At 40.5% G+C, this 14,711-nt stretch overlaps 1 protein-coding gene across 1 annotated transcript in view; it reads right to left on the bottom strand.

Annotated features, from left to right (window-relative positions):
• Positions 1-14,711, bottom strand: part of LOC106871107 (mitochondrial inner membrane m-AAA protease component paraplegin) — a 64,725-nt gene that overhangs the window by 11,928 nt on the left and 38,086 nt on the right. Inside the window, exons 7-12 of the mRNA XM_089347659.1 lie at positions 13,489-13,594; positions 12,298-12,447; positions 10,894-11,038; positions 9,951-10,059; positions 9,280-9,406; positions 7,596-7,758 (exon numbers count right to left, since the gene is read on the bottom strand). Of these exons, the coding sequence (XP_089203785.1) occupies positions 7,596-7,758; positions 9,280-9,406; positions 9,951-10,059; positions 10,894-11,038; positions 12,298-12,447; positions 13,489-13,594 (800 nt within the window). The remainder of the gene's footprint in view (positions 1-7,595; positions 7,759-9,279; positions 9,407-9,950; positions 10,060-10,893; positions 11,039-12,297; positions 12,448-13,488; positions 13,595-14,711) is intronic.

Consider the following 14,711-nt stretch of genomic DNA (forward strand, 5'->3'; position numbering starts at 1 on the left):
CGAGTGTCAAACTAATACACCTGCTTCTTGCTTACACACCTGTCTTCGTCTTTTGGTTTTCTGTAAGTTTCAACTATATGTGCATGCAGTTCTATATTTAAGCGATGAAGAATTATGTACATTATTTACATTTGACTAACCCCAAGATTCTGAGTTCGATTCCAGGCAGTGACCTGAATGATAATAATAATAATAACATCACAAAATACCTTAGGAATGAGAACCCAGGTTCGAAATTTCCCCAAGACACCTGATGAATGCTGGAGGGTATATCAGCCGAAACGTGTTAACAACAAACAAAATGAGGACAAATATCCGTCAAATGTAAATAATGTATATATACATGCATACACACACACATGTATATACATACATATACACATGTGTGTGTGTGTGTGTGTATACACACACACACGAGATATATTGGTATGTATGAAGGCTATGATTATATAATAGAGCTGGCCCAATGTTTCTAGAATTCATTTCTACCACAGACAACAAACTGGCAGAACTGTTAAAGCATGAGATGAAATGCTTTGTCACATTTATTCTGAATAACGGCGGTGCATCAGCATGGCCGCAGCTCTGAGCTGAAACTATATATAAAAAAAATCAAAAAAAAATCAAAAAATCCCTACACTCTGAGTTCAAGTTCCGCTGAAGCCAACATTACCTTTCACCCTTTTCAGGGGGTCAACAAGTAAAGAGTAACAGAGGGGGTGGGGTGGGGTGGGGGGTGTTTGTCCTGCACCTTTGCCCTCTGAGTTTCAAATCCTACTATGGCCTGTTATGGGTGGTAGATTTAATCCATCTCCTGGTCTGATGCCACCACCTGGTCCTTGGGTGACTTAGTAAAGTCTGTTCTGTTGCAAGTATTTGGGCCCAGCCCAACCCCCTCCTCCTCCTTTCCTCTCACCAGTCTCAGAGGCCCTGAAAAGGGTCAGAGACACTGGCCTTTCACATGACAAAATTGAAATAAAAACCCCTAGAAACTCTGGACCCCTTTTATTATGTGGTCAAGCCTTCATATACACTAGTATATATATATCCTGATGGCTGTTCATTTAATTAGCAAAATATCCTCTGTAAGTTAGATTAGCCTAATGGTTGCTATGCAACATTAATTAGTAACTTCCTGCATACCAATGTATCTGACCCATTTATGTGTATATACACACACGCACGTGTTGACCTACAGGTACATCAAATACCATAGAACACAAATTTCTGATTTATTAAAATTATTCATAATTACTAAATAGTAATAGCAACTTCAGAGTAGATGATTATAAACCTCTACTATTTATATCGTTCTCAACACAGATACAACAACTGCTAAAAGTATCCTCGTCTTTATATTCATTAAATACCTGCCTCCCCTTGGTTTTTGCTCCCGTCTAATTTCTCTGTGTTGACAGCTAATTGATGTGGTATTCATCTCAGGGCCATAATTCTGTTTCTGTTTGACTAAAAGGATTGGCTGTTTGACCTAAAAACATAGGAGTGTGTTTTTAATCTATATTGTCGTCAAAAAGCCAAACCAACAGCGTTATCTTTATTGGAAAACTGAAGCAGACAAATAGCCAGAAGTTCTTTTCTCCTAAGTAATTTTAGCTTAAGGGTGAATGAGATTAGGAAACAAACAAGGATGGATCATCATCATCATCATCATCATCGTTTAACGTCCGCTTTCCATGCTAGCATGGGTTGGACGATTTGACTGAGGACTGGTGAAACCGGATGGCAACACCAGGCTCCAGTCTGATTTGGCAGAGTTTCTACAGCTGGATGCCCTTCCTAACGCCAACCACTCAGAGAGTGTAGTGGGTGCTTTTACGTGTCACCCGCACGAAAACGGCCACGCTCGAAATGGTGTCTTTTATGTGCCACCCGCACAAGCCAGTCCAGGGGCACTGGCAACGATCTCGCTCGAAAATCCTACAGGAGCCAGTCAGGCGGTACTGGCAACGGCCACGCTCAAAATGGTGCATCTCATGTGCCACCCGCACAAGAACCAGTCCAGGGGCACTGGCAACGATCTTACTTGGCTTGCCGGGTCTTCTCACGCACAGCCCATTTCCAAAGGTCTCGGTCCGTAGTCATCGCCTCGGTGAGGCCCAATGTACGAAGGTCTTGCCTCACCACCTCAGCCCAGGTCTTCCTGGGCCTACCTCTTCCACGGGTTCCCTCAACTGTTAGGGTGTGGCACTTTTTCACGCAGCTATCCTCCTCCATTCTCACCACATGTCCATACCAGCGCAATCGTCTCTCTTGCACGCCACAACTGATGCTTCTAATGTTCAGCTTTTCTCTCAAGATACTTACACTCTGACGGGTATTCACATTGACATTACACATCCAACGGAGCATACTGGCTTCATTCCTTGCGAGCTTACGTATGTCCTCAGCAGTTACAGCCCATGTTTCACTGCCATGTAGCATGGTTGTTCGTACGCATGCGTCATACAGTCTGCCTTTTACTCTGAGTGAGAGTCCCTTTGTCGCCAGCAGGGGTAAGAGCTCTCTAAACTTTGCCCAGGCTATTCTTATTCTAGCAGCTACACTTTCAGCGCACCCACCCCCACTACTAACTTGGTCGCCCAGATAGCGGAAGCTATCGACTACCTCTAGTTTTTCACCCTGGAATGAGATAGAAGTTGTTTCCTGTTTGTTTGCAGTCTTTATTGCACCTGAACATCTGCCACAAACAAAAACTAACTTGCTAGTTAACCTGCCTTTGATGTTGCTGCACCTCTTATGTGTCCATAGCTTGCACCGGGTACATCTTATAGAGTTACTACCTACTCCTTTTCTACATACTGAGCAGGGCCATCTACCTGAAGGGGTTTGTGTTTTATCTACCTTCCTACTTATTAGGATTTTGGTTTTAGCTAGGTTGACTCTAAGGCCCTTCAATTCTAGACCTTGCTTCCACACCTGAAACTTCTCCTCTAGTTCTGATAGTGACTCCGCAATTAGGGCAAGGTCATCAGCATAGAGGAGCTCCCAGGGGCAACCTGTCTTGAACTCCTCTGTGATTGCCTGGAGGACTATGGTAAATAATAGGGGGCTGAGGACGGAACCTTGGTGGACCCCTACCTCTACCCGGAATTCATTGCTGTACTCATTTCCAACCCTCACCTTACTGGCCGCATCTCTGTACATGGCTCGCACAGCTCTCACTAGCCATTCTTCTATCCCAAGTTTCCTCATTGACCACCAGATAAGGGATCGGGGGACCCTGTCAAAGGCTTTCTCCATGTCAACGAAAGCCAGGTACAGAGGTTTATCCTTGGCTAGGTATTTCTCTTGCAACTGTCTCACTAGAAATAAGGCATCAGTAGTGCTTTTACCTGGCACGAACCCAAACTGCATCTCATCTAAATTGATTCGCTCCCTAATTAGTTGGGCTATGACCCTCTCTGTAACTTTCATAACCTGATCTAACAGCTTGATGCCTCTGTAATTATTTGTATCTAAAGCGTCCCCTTTACCTTTGTAGCAGTTGACTATGATGCTGCTACACCAGTCATAGGGTATGACTCCTTCGTGTATCACCTGGTTCGTAATACGGGTGACTAGGCTATAGCCAACACTGCCAGATATTTTGAGCATCTCTGCAGTGATTCCTGATGGGCCGGGGGCTTTCCCGGTCTTCATACTCTTAATTGCTTTATCTACCCTGGTACTATCAACTCGGATAGCTGGTCCCTCTATTGGGTCGACATAAGGCAGGCTCTCTTTCTCCCATTCATTCTCTTTATTAAGCAATCTATCGTAGTGGCATCTCCAGACCTCTTTCTTTGCATCCTCATTTAATGCAAGCGTACCATCATCCATGCGAACACATTTCTCTCCTACAACATCACTATTCTCTCTCCTACACTGTCTTGCAACCCGAAATACCTCGAGTCTTTGGTCCTCACGGCGCAGAACATTGGCAAATCTTTCCTTATCTGCTTCCCCTCTGGCTAAATAAACCTGTCGCCTAGCCTCCCTTCTGGCACATTGGTACAATTCCCTGCTACCACCGTTCTTCCAGTCCTTCCAAGCTTGTTTCTTTTGTCTAATAGCCCTGTCTACCTCCTTGTTCCACCACCACGTTACTCTGGGTTGGGAGGGGACCTTACACCACCCACAAATCTGGTCGGTGGCTTTCAACAGGTTGTCCCGCAGAAATCTCCAATTGTCTTCCACGTTGTATGATGCTATATCCCCTTCTATTTCGTTAAATGCTTCAAGTAACTTGTCTCTAAGTCTCTGTCCGTTTGCAGGGTCTTTAAGCTTCCACACCCTTCTTCTCCAAGCCTGTCTAATTCTGGGCACCCATTTTGCCTTGATCCCAAAGTCGCTAACTACTAATCTATGTTGTGGGGTACATTCTTCGCCAGGGTAGGTTTTGGCATTTATAAGCCGCCCTCTTTCCCTATTTCTGGCGAGGATGTAGTCGATTTGGCTAGAGTGTCTGCCGGAGCGGTAGGTGACTAGGTGACTGGCAGGTTTCCTGAAGTTGGTATTGCAGACTATAAGATTGGTTGCATCACAGAACTCCAGCAGTCTGGTTCCCTCCTCGTTGCGGGAACCGAAGCCATAGCCTCCATGTATGCCATGGAAGCCCCCAGCACGACGTCCGACATGACCGTTGAAGTCTCCAGCCACAAAGAGAAGGTCCCTGTCACTCGTCGACGAGGTAGTTTGCAAGAGGGTGTCATAGAATTGGTCTTTCAGACCATCTGGTAGCCCAGGTTGAGGTGCATAGGCTGAGATGACAGTAGCTAATCTATGATGAAGCACTAGTCTGATCTTAAGTACTCTGTCACTTACTCTAACGACCTCGATTACCTTATCCACCCATTTCTCCGCTAGAAGTATTCCTACGCCCCCGACCCCGTCAGTGTTCCCTGCCCAGAAAATCTTGTACCTGTGTTCTTTGCCTGTGAGGAACCTTGCAGAACCTCCTCTCCATCTTACTTCCTGGATGCAGCACATATCTACGCATCTCCGTTCAAAATTTATCTTATTACATGTAAATACTAATGGAGGAGGAGGAGGTAAGAATATCATAGGGAGTAGCAGGACATTTCTAAGGGACAACTTACAGCACACCAAGGATAAAACTGTGTGGATGTAGAAAGGTTCCAACCAGGCAGCAAACGACATTGTGATGGAATAGTGTAATGAATAGGGCTCTAAGAACCAAGTGATAGAACAGACCTGGAAAGAGTGGAAAAGAGGGGGTCAATAAGGAACTAATATTAGGGAGACGAAGCAGGTAGGAAGTAAGATCCCAGGTTTCTTTAACCAGGTAAAAAAGACTCCCCCAAAAATCTAAAATGAACTAGTTTTGTAATGTAGTTTTGTGTGGCTGAAACATCCTGAATGATGAAGAAGTGTTAGTATGAAGGAGGAGGTCATAAAGGATAAGAATGCACCACAAGTCCTTATGAGAGGTTCTCTCATGGTAACTAACGAAGTATTCCATGTTCTAATACATTCATATTTAGGTGGGGATAAATCATCCTTAATAAAAGTAGTAAGAAAAAGGGAGGAGGTAAGGTAGATATCTGTTGAATGAAGTACAAGGGTATGGCAGAAAGGTTGTCTTTAGTCACAATTTGTGTTCCTAAATCTAGCTTAATGATAAATACCATATTTTAACGTGTATAAGGAACCCCCTAATTTGTTGGGCTTAAAATTTGGAAAAAGGTTTTATAAGGGATTATAATACTATATATGTATAAGAAACTCCAACATTTTTTTAACCTTATTTTTGACAAAAAAGGGCTCCTCATACACGTTAAAACACGGTAAGATATTTTACTAAATTCTTTGTTACATATAAAATTAATTAAAAGAAACACAGAGTATCTCAACAGAAATATGTTAACAAAAGGGTTAAGATATATAATAGAGAAACAATTCTTAACCCTTTCGTTACCAACCCGGCTGAAACCGGCTCTGGCTCTGTAGTACAAATGTCTTGTTTTCATAAGTTTTGAATGAAAATCTTCCACCAAACCTTAGTCACAATTTATGTTCCTAACACTAGTTGAATGGTAACGAAGTTATTTTACTAAATTCTTTGTTATATTTGAAATTAATTGAAAGAAACACAGAGCATCTCAACAGAAATATGGTAACAAAAGGGTTAAATTGTGCAATATAGAAAGATGTTAGCTGCAATAAGTAGCATAGTAACATAATTACAGAGGACTATGAGAGCAGAGGAGAAGCAATGAAGAAATAGAATTAGAGAAGATATAAGGTTTAGAATTCAAAGAGTTAAAGGTTAACTTGACAAAGACAAAGGTTTTTAATTAATAACAGCGCCATCTCATACATGCATTTGCTCAGTAAGAATGGAATTGTTAGAAATTCAGTAGGATGGACTCAGTGTAAAAAATAGGAACACAAAAGGTGCAATGGCACATTGATAGAGAACCAGGATTGTAGATGTACTAGATGTCTAAGAATAATTAGGGTAGAAGCAAGTATGGCTGTGTGATAAGAAGCTTGTTTCCCAACCATGTGGTTCTGGGTTTAGTGTTGGTGCGTTTATGTCCTTGTAACTTATTGGTTTGGCAAAAGAGACTGACAGAATAAGTAGCAGGCTTAAAAGAAAAATAAGTACTGGGCTTGATTCATTCGACTAAAAATTCTTTAAGGCAGTGCTCCAGCATGGCTGCAGTCTAATGACTGAAACAAGTAAAAGATAAAAGGATGTTTCACACAGTCTGCCTTTTGTAGAGAGAAATTCAACACTTTTGTTCCCAACACATGTAACCGCTTTCTAAACTACGGCCACTGTTAACTTACTGCAGCTGCTCTACCATATCATAAATCCCAACCACTGTCCACAGCTAAAAGTATTTCTAACAAGAGAATTCAAAGAGCACAAACCTCTGCCAAAGCAACACCAACGTCCTTTCAACGATTAGCCGGAGATTATTTTTGAAATGACTCACAAACAAGAATACTAAAACTGAACCCAACCGCTCTCAAAAATTAAGTAAAAAACCCGGTAAAATAATCCAGAATCCTTGTCCGGTACCGGATCGATCCCAAAATCTAATCAGTTTGTGCCAGCCACGAGGCCAAACATCCCTGAAAGTTTAATCCAAATCCATCCAGCAGTTCTTGAGATATCTTGTCCACGGACAAACAAACGAACAAACACGACTGAAAACAATACCTCCACCTTCGCTAAGGCAGAGGTAACAAACAGCCTGAGCAGTTTGCTGATCTCGTTTCATGAGAGTCTTTACTGCTAACTATTCCTGAATGAGATGATTGGATGCAGCTGTTTGGACGTTGTTAATTTGGCATGGCCTACTGGGCATTCAGACTAACTTAGCAACAGTTACGTTTTGGCACTGGAGGTAAACACACCCATACATGAGCACATACAGATATCTACACATGCAGATAGAGTGAGAGAAAAAGAGAGACACATCACACCTGTAGATTATTACATAATTTCATACAGAAGTTATTAAATGGTTTATAAATTTAAGTAGCTTTTTGTTTTCATCTACACTGAAGCCACACACGAACAAGCCTAGTCTAGTTCCAGAAAATTAGAAATATTTTCATACCAGTCATTCCAGGAGTGAGTTGAGCCAATTTTAAAGAACTAATATTGAGGTCTTCAGATAATTTTAACTTTTTCAAATACATTTCAAAAATTTCAAGTCGTTCCATTAGAGTTGGCAAATCAATTGTAATATGTCTGTCAAATCGACCAGGTCGTAACAGAGCCTGTAAAAGGAAAGAAACATCAAGTTAAATACAAAACAAAGAATTCTGAAATATTGACAAATACTTGCAAATAACAAAATTTAATTAAGATATAAATGGTAATTCTGAATTCTCTTGTTTCTTTGATTGCCCCCATCCTCCCTTCTATGATGTGGAGAAACCATGTCGCTCCTCTATAGCGAGAAACATGTTCTGTTCTGACCACTTCTATCATGCTTCAAGTCCTCATCGCCTTGTATAAAGCTGCTGCCTTCTATACTGTAGCCCCACTCATTTAAAAGGGATCTTAGTCTTGCAAGATGCAGTACTGATGCCATGAAAATAAAACAAACAACAAAAATACTCAGTGTACTTTAGAAACTGGTTGGTGTTAGGAAGGGTGGAACTTTATGCAATTCGCCCTCACTCCTGTTGGATCCTGTCAAACCATTCAACCCATGCCATTATGGAACATGGATATTAAAACTTGATGGTGATGACAATAAGGATTCTAAAAATTCTTATGATGACAACACCATATTCTTAACACAATACCCCTATTCTATATCCAAAATTCTATAATTTTCAAACTATCTGGTTAAAAAATAAATTCTAGTCTAGTTTAATATCAAATGATAATTCCATAATGCAAATTAAGTGTTTAAGTGTTACCATGGAAACATGAATGACCTGCAATAATGGTTTCAGCCAAGATTTACTAAACCACTATACTCAATTTATCATTTCATTCTTCTTAAAATAGTTACGGGTACCCCACTGTTCCCTGTGGGTAGATCCCGATACATCTCCAACTCCATCTATTTCTCACTCTCACTGTCTCCCTAATTCTTTTCCTTCTTCTTCCTTGCCCTACTATGGTAGTTAGTATTTCCTCTATAGTAAGATGATGATGACTCTGTCCCACTATCCAACACTAACTTCTTGCCTGGCACACATCCACACCTCCCACTTCCACTCCCCCTCAGAACTAAGAGGTCTTTGTCTTACAAGTTACTTGACTACCCCACTGGTGCTGGTGCCACATAAAAAGCAGCTAATACACACTGTAAAGAGGTTGGCATAAGAAAGGGCATCCAGTTGTAGAAGTCTTGCCAAAACAGACAATTGGAGCCTGGTGCAGCCCTCCAGCTTTGCCAGCTCCTGTCAACCCGTCCAACCCATACCAGCATGGAAAACGGACATTTGCTGGTCCAACTGTATGGGCGAGATTAATATAACATCTGCTGGTCAAGGCATGCTTGGAAGATGTTTTAAAAAGATAAAGCCTACATTGAATAATGTGCTTCTGGATAAACTATGGCTGAACATAACACAGGACTTTTGTGGCTTGAACACCTTAGAGCGTAGGTCTGACCTGGGGTTAAACAACAACATGATTGTAGTTTGCTTACAAGTTTTGAGGTGTTGCAAGACACGTATCTTGGGGTTTAGTGTGAACCACAACAACAACAAAAAAGAAGAAGAAGAAGAAGACCACCACCACCAAAAAGAAAAAGAAAACAGAAGTTGAGGAAATATTACCTTATCTAAAATGTCTGCTCTATTAGTTGCAGCTATCATTATAACACCTTCCTGAGTGCCCATGCCGTCCATTTCTACAAGAAGTTGGTTCAGCGTATGTTCTTCTTCAACATTAGAACCCATCTGGCTGAGAATTAAAAAAAAAATACATGAGCATGGATTTATTTCAGAATTCCAATAAATCTCACATCATCATCATCATCATTGTCATCATCATTATCATTGCTTTAAAATCCACTTTTCCATGCTTGCAAAGACTGAACAGAATTTGTCGAAGCAGATTTTTTTTTTTATGGCCTGACACCCCTCACATTGCCAACCCATACCTATTTCAAAGCAAGGCAATATTTCTCAATGGCTGGAAATATTTCCATTTTCATCATCATCGTCATTTAACATCCATTTTTCCATGCTAGAATGGGTTGGACAGTTTGACAGGAGCTAGCAAGGCCAGGAGCCATACCAGGTCTTGGCCTTACCAGCTCCTGGATATTCATAAAAGCAGATAAAACACTTGGTAATTGTTACAATCAGATGGTAAAACAATATTTTCTTTTATTAGTTTTTCTAAGTTTTTACAGATTATATAACATTAAAAAAAAAATGCTTCTACATTAAAATACCTAAAACTTCAAAGACACAAAACCATACACATTTACTATTTCCATTACCTGCCTCCTCTTTTCCGTCCAACAGCATCAATTTCATCAATGTAGATGATGCAGGGAGCTTTCTTCCGGGCTTCTTTAAAGAGGTCTCTAACACGGGCAGCACCAAGACCTGGAAAAAGAATATTTTTATCATTCTAACAAATACAAATGTAAATCTTCAAGATAAATCTCTGACAGTTATAAGCAATGAGAGCAGGAGTAGTAGATGAATCATCATTATTATTATTATTATTATTATTATTATTATTATTATTATTATCCTGTGCATATAAGCAAAAGCAGGGTATTGTAATCACTTGTCTTTGTCTGTTTATCTGTGTGTTTGCAAAATTACTGGAAAACAGCTGAACGAACTTTCACCAAATTTGGCAGAAATACTCATTGGGCAAGTGGCTTGAAATGATGAAAATTTGGTTTGATTATCTTTAAGCATACATAGATGTATATGTGTGTGTGCGCGCGCGTGTGTGTGTATACACAGTGATGGGTTTGAGGGTTTCGTTTATTTACAAGTTGATTTCTTAGTTTCACCAGAGTACAAATACCTATAATGGTGAAACACTTCTCAAATTCTATGCAATATTTTCGACAACTATTTCATTTTGTTCACTTTCTTTTTCATATGAATCGACCCTCGTCTGTGTGTGTGCATAGATCATGGTGTACCTATGCATGTAGACACATGCAGGTACATACATACATAAACACAAACATAGATATGCAATTGTGTGTGTGTGTGTGTGTGTGTGTGTGTGTGTGTGCATGTACAGTGAAGGATTCGAGGGTTTTGCTTATTTACAAGTAGATTTCTTAGTTTCACTGGAGTATAAATGCCCATAATGGTGATACATAAAAAAAAAAATTCAGTTCAATTAAAAAGCGTGAATAAGTAACACATTGTAAGACACACTATAAGATAAATAAGGAAAAATATTCCAGTTACCTCCAAGAACTTCCACAAATTCTGATCCAGCCAAAGCCAGAAATGGAACCTTAGCTTCAGTAGCTACAGCCCTAGCTAGCAGGGTTTTACCACATCCTGGAGGTCCTAACAACAAAGCTCCTTTTGGAATTTTTCCACCAAGATCCTACAGAATAAAAAGAAAAAGAATTATATACATATATATGTGTGTGTCTGTATTTGTGGGTTTATTTATGATAACAGATCTTCATTTATGTGTGTGTGTGTATGAACAAATGATTGGAACGGCTGATGCCAGTGCTGCCTTGAGTAGCTTCCGTGCCGGTGGCACGCAAAAAGCACCAGCCAATCGTGGTCGTTGCCAGCACCCTCTGGTTACTGTGCTGGTGGCACATAAAAAGCACCCACTACACTCCCGGAGTGGTTGGCGTTAGGAAGGGCATCCAGCTGTAGAAACACTGCCAGATCAGACTGGTGCCTGGTGCAGCCTCCTGGCCTCCCAGACCCCAGTCAAACCGTCCAACCCATGCCAGCATGGAAAACAGATGTTAAACGATGATGATGATATATTTAAATCTAATGGCAAAGCTCCATCATGAGATGGCACAGGTAAAAGAATCATGCTTATTAATTAATTTGTGTGCGTGTGTGTGTGTTAATTAAATAGAGAAGTGTTGTTACATCACTATAACCACATGGTTATGCAAATATTCAGCTCTCTCTCTCATTCTGGCTGTCTTTCTATCTTTCTAACTCTAACTCCTTCCTTGCTACTCGTTTCCTTCCCCTGGGGTAGCCAAGCCTCTCCTCTACAGTAGACACATATCTCTTGCCTCTCAGCTGGCACACACCCACTTCCTCTCCCAGCTAAGAGGTCTGTGTCTCAAAAGTTACTTGCTGACACTGCTGAAGTCAGTGCCACATAAAAGGCACCCAGCACACTCTGTAAAATGGTTGGCATAAGGAAGGGCACCTGGCCATAGAAACCTTGCCAAAGCAGACAATGGAATCTGGTGCAGCTCTCTGGGTTGCCAGGTTCTGTGAAACCATCCAACCAACGCTAGTATGGAAGATGGATGTTAAATGATGATAATGATGGGTGGCTCCTGTCCTGGTGGCATGTAAAAAGCACCCACTACACTCTTGGAGTGGTTGGCACTAGGAAGGGCATTGGCAGATTGGAGCTTGGTGCAGCCACTGGCTTTCCAGTCCTCAGTCAAACCATCCAACCTATGCCAGCATGGAAAACAGACATTAAACGATGATGATGATGATGATGATGATGATGATGATGAATTTCCTTAGTTGAAGAAAGTTATTGGCATTGCCCCTCCTTTGAATAATTTACAAAACACACACACACACACACACACACAAAGAAAAAGAAATTTAATGAAATGGAAAAGGAAAAAAACAATTTTTTACCTTAAATCTTTTGGTGGATCTGAGGTAGTCAACAAATTCCATAATTTCCATTTTAGCTTCTTTTAAACCAGCCACATCTTTAAAGTTAACTTTCTTGGCTTTCTGACTGAGTGCGTCAACTCTTACATACCTTGCTTTCCGCTCATTTGCCTGAAAATTAAGCAGAACATACAAAACAATGTAGGTCATTTAATTGTGTACATACACAGATAAATAAGTATAGCATTCAGGACGTTAACCCTTTCGATACCAACCCGGCTGAAACCACCTCTGGCTCTGTAGTACAAATGTCTTGTTTTCATAAGTTTAGAATTAAAATCTTCCACCAAACCTTAGTCACAATTTATGTTCCTAACACTAGCTTAATGATAACTAAGTTATTTTACTAAATTCTTTGTTATATTTAAAATTAATTGAAAGAAACACAGAGCATCTCAACAGAAATACAGTAATGAAAGGCTTAAAGTGAAAAGCTATTGCAAAATGTTACAAGGGAAATCAAGTGAATTCCATGTCACAATAATAAAAAACATTGCAACCAGCCCTACAATGGTATGTCAATATATCATCACCATCATCATCATTTTTAGGCATAGGCATAGCTGTGTGGTTAAGAAGCTTGCATCTCAACCACATGGTCTTGGGTTCAGTTCCACTGTACAGCACCTTGGGCAGGTGTCTTCTATACTTTGGGCTGATCATAGTCTTGTACATTGTTGATTTGGTACAAGGAAACTGAAAGAAATCTGTCACAATTATATGTGTGTGTGTGATTGTATGTGGGTGTGTTTGAGTGTGTGTATATTTGTGTCTCCTTGTTTTGACATCATATGGTAGTTGTAAATGAGTGTCACTGTTATACAAGCAGTGCCATTCATTTCCAGTTTTCTGTGAGAACATCTCTTAGCCATTGGGACATATTTCTTTGCTTCAAAACAGGTGAGGGTTGGCGACAGAAAGAGCATCCAGCAATAGAAACCAAGCCAAATGACATGTATGAGCAGCAGCCTGAGAAAGCAATGGCTCTCAATAGAAGCAAACCAGAGCGTTATGAGCTGTTCAATCCAATGCCAAAAGTGAAAGTGAAAGGACAATGCTGATGAAATCCCCAATAATATAATATGAATAATATACCACACAAAACATAAATATATGATTAAGAAACATAAGTAAAGGTGAACTAATACTTACAAACATGTCAGATGGGTTTGGAAAAGAAGTCACTTTAGTCATATTGCGTGCAAGTAGGAACACAACTAGTGTAAGTATACCCATAAAAATCAAAGGCGTCCAAGAACTGGATAAAGAGAAAAATGGGTAAAAGATTTGAATACTTAGAGAGATTATTAAACAGAAATAAACGTTATTACTGCAATCATTCAAAGACTGAATCATTAGGTTTGTATATGCGACACTACTCTGTAACCTCGTGCTTCTCAAACTATCAGATGTGATGGACCAACAGTTTTTTTTTTTCCAATGTACCAGGGACCGGTAATATTTCTCAGTAATATTAATTTATACCAGAAACAATATATATAATGAATATAATAAAAGCTGACAATTGTTTTTTATCTTATGTTTATTTTGTAAACAAAATACAATATTACATAAGTATTTTATAATGTTTCTTTCTTTTCTGGAAACTCGCCGTGTACCAGCAGCTGATGGCTCACGGACCCCAGATGACAGTACCACCTGACTGGCACTCGTGCCAGTAGATCTTTAAAAGCACATCCGAGCGTGATCATTGCCAGGGCCATGGATTGGTTCCCGTGCTGGTGGCACGTAGAAAGTACCATTCAAGCGTGATCATTGCCAGCGTGACCTTACCGGCACATGTCCCGGTGGCACGTGAAAAATAACATTCGAGCGTGGTCGTTGCCAGTGCCGCCTGACTGGCCCTCATGCCAGTGACATGTAAAAGCACCCACTACACTCTCGGAGTGGTTGGCATTAGGAAGGGCATCCAGCCGTAGAAAATTTGCCAGATCAGATTGAGCCTGGTGCAGCCTCTGGCTCACCAGTCCTTAGTCAAACCGTCCAACCCATGCCAGCATGGAAAGCGGACGTTAAACGACGACGATGATAGTAATTCCTGTATCAGTTTTATCCTGATTTCAGTGAAGGGTTTATTTCTTCGTAATTAGAATTAAACTGAAACGTATTTTCAGAGTTGTCTCCCTTGTTCTTGCACCAAAAAAGGATATACTTAGTAAAAAAAAAAAAATGCTTGTCTTCTCACAACATATTTAGGCCTAGTTAATTTTTGTTTCATATACAAAATATGCTGACACTAACTTATCTATTGGATCTCATACAGATGGCATGTATCTCTGAAATATTCCTTTCTCCCCCCCCCCCAAATAAGTAAGGTGGTGGATGGGCAGAAAGGTAAGGATGTCAAACTGGAT

The sequence above is a fragment of the Octopus bimaculoides genome, chromosome 1 (assembly GCF_046866305.1).
Source record: "Octopus bimaculoides isolate indiv1 chromosome 1, ASM4686630v1, whole genome shotgun sequence".
NCBI lineage: Eukaryota > Metazoa > Mollusca > Cephalopoda > Octopoda > Octopodidae > Octopus > Octopus bimaculoides.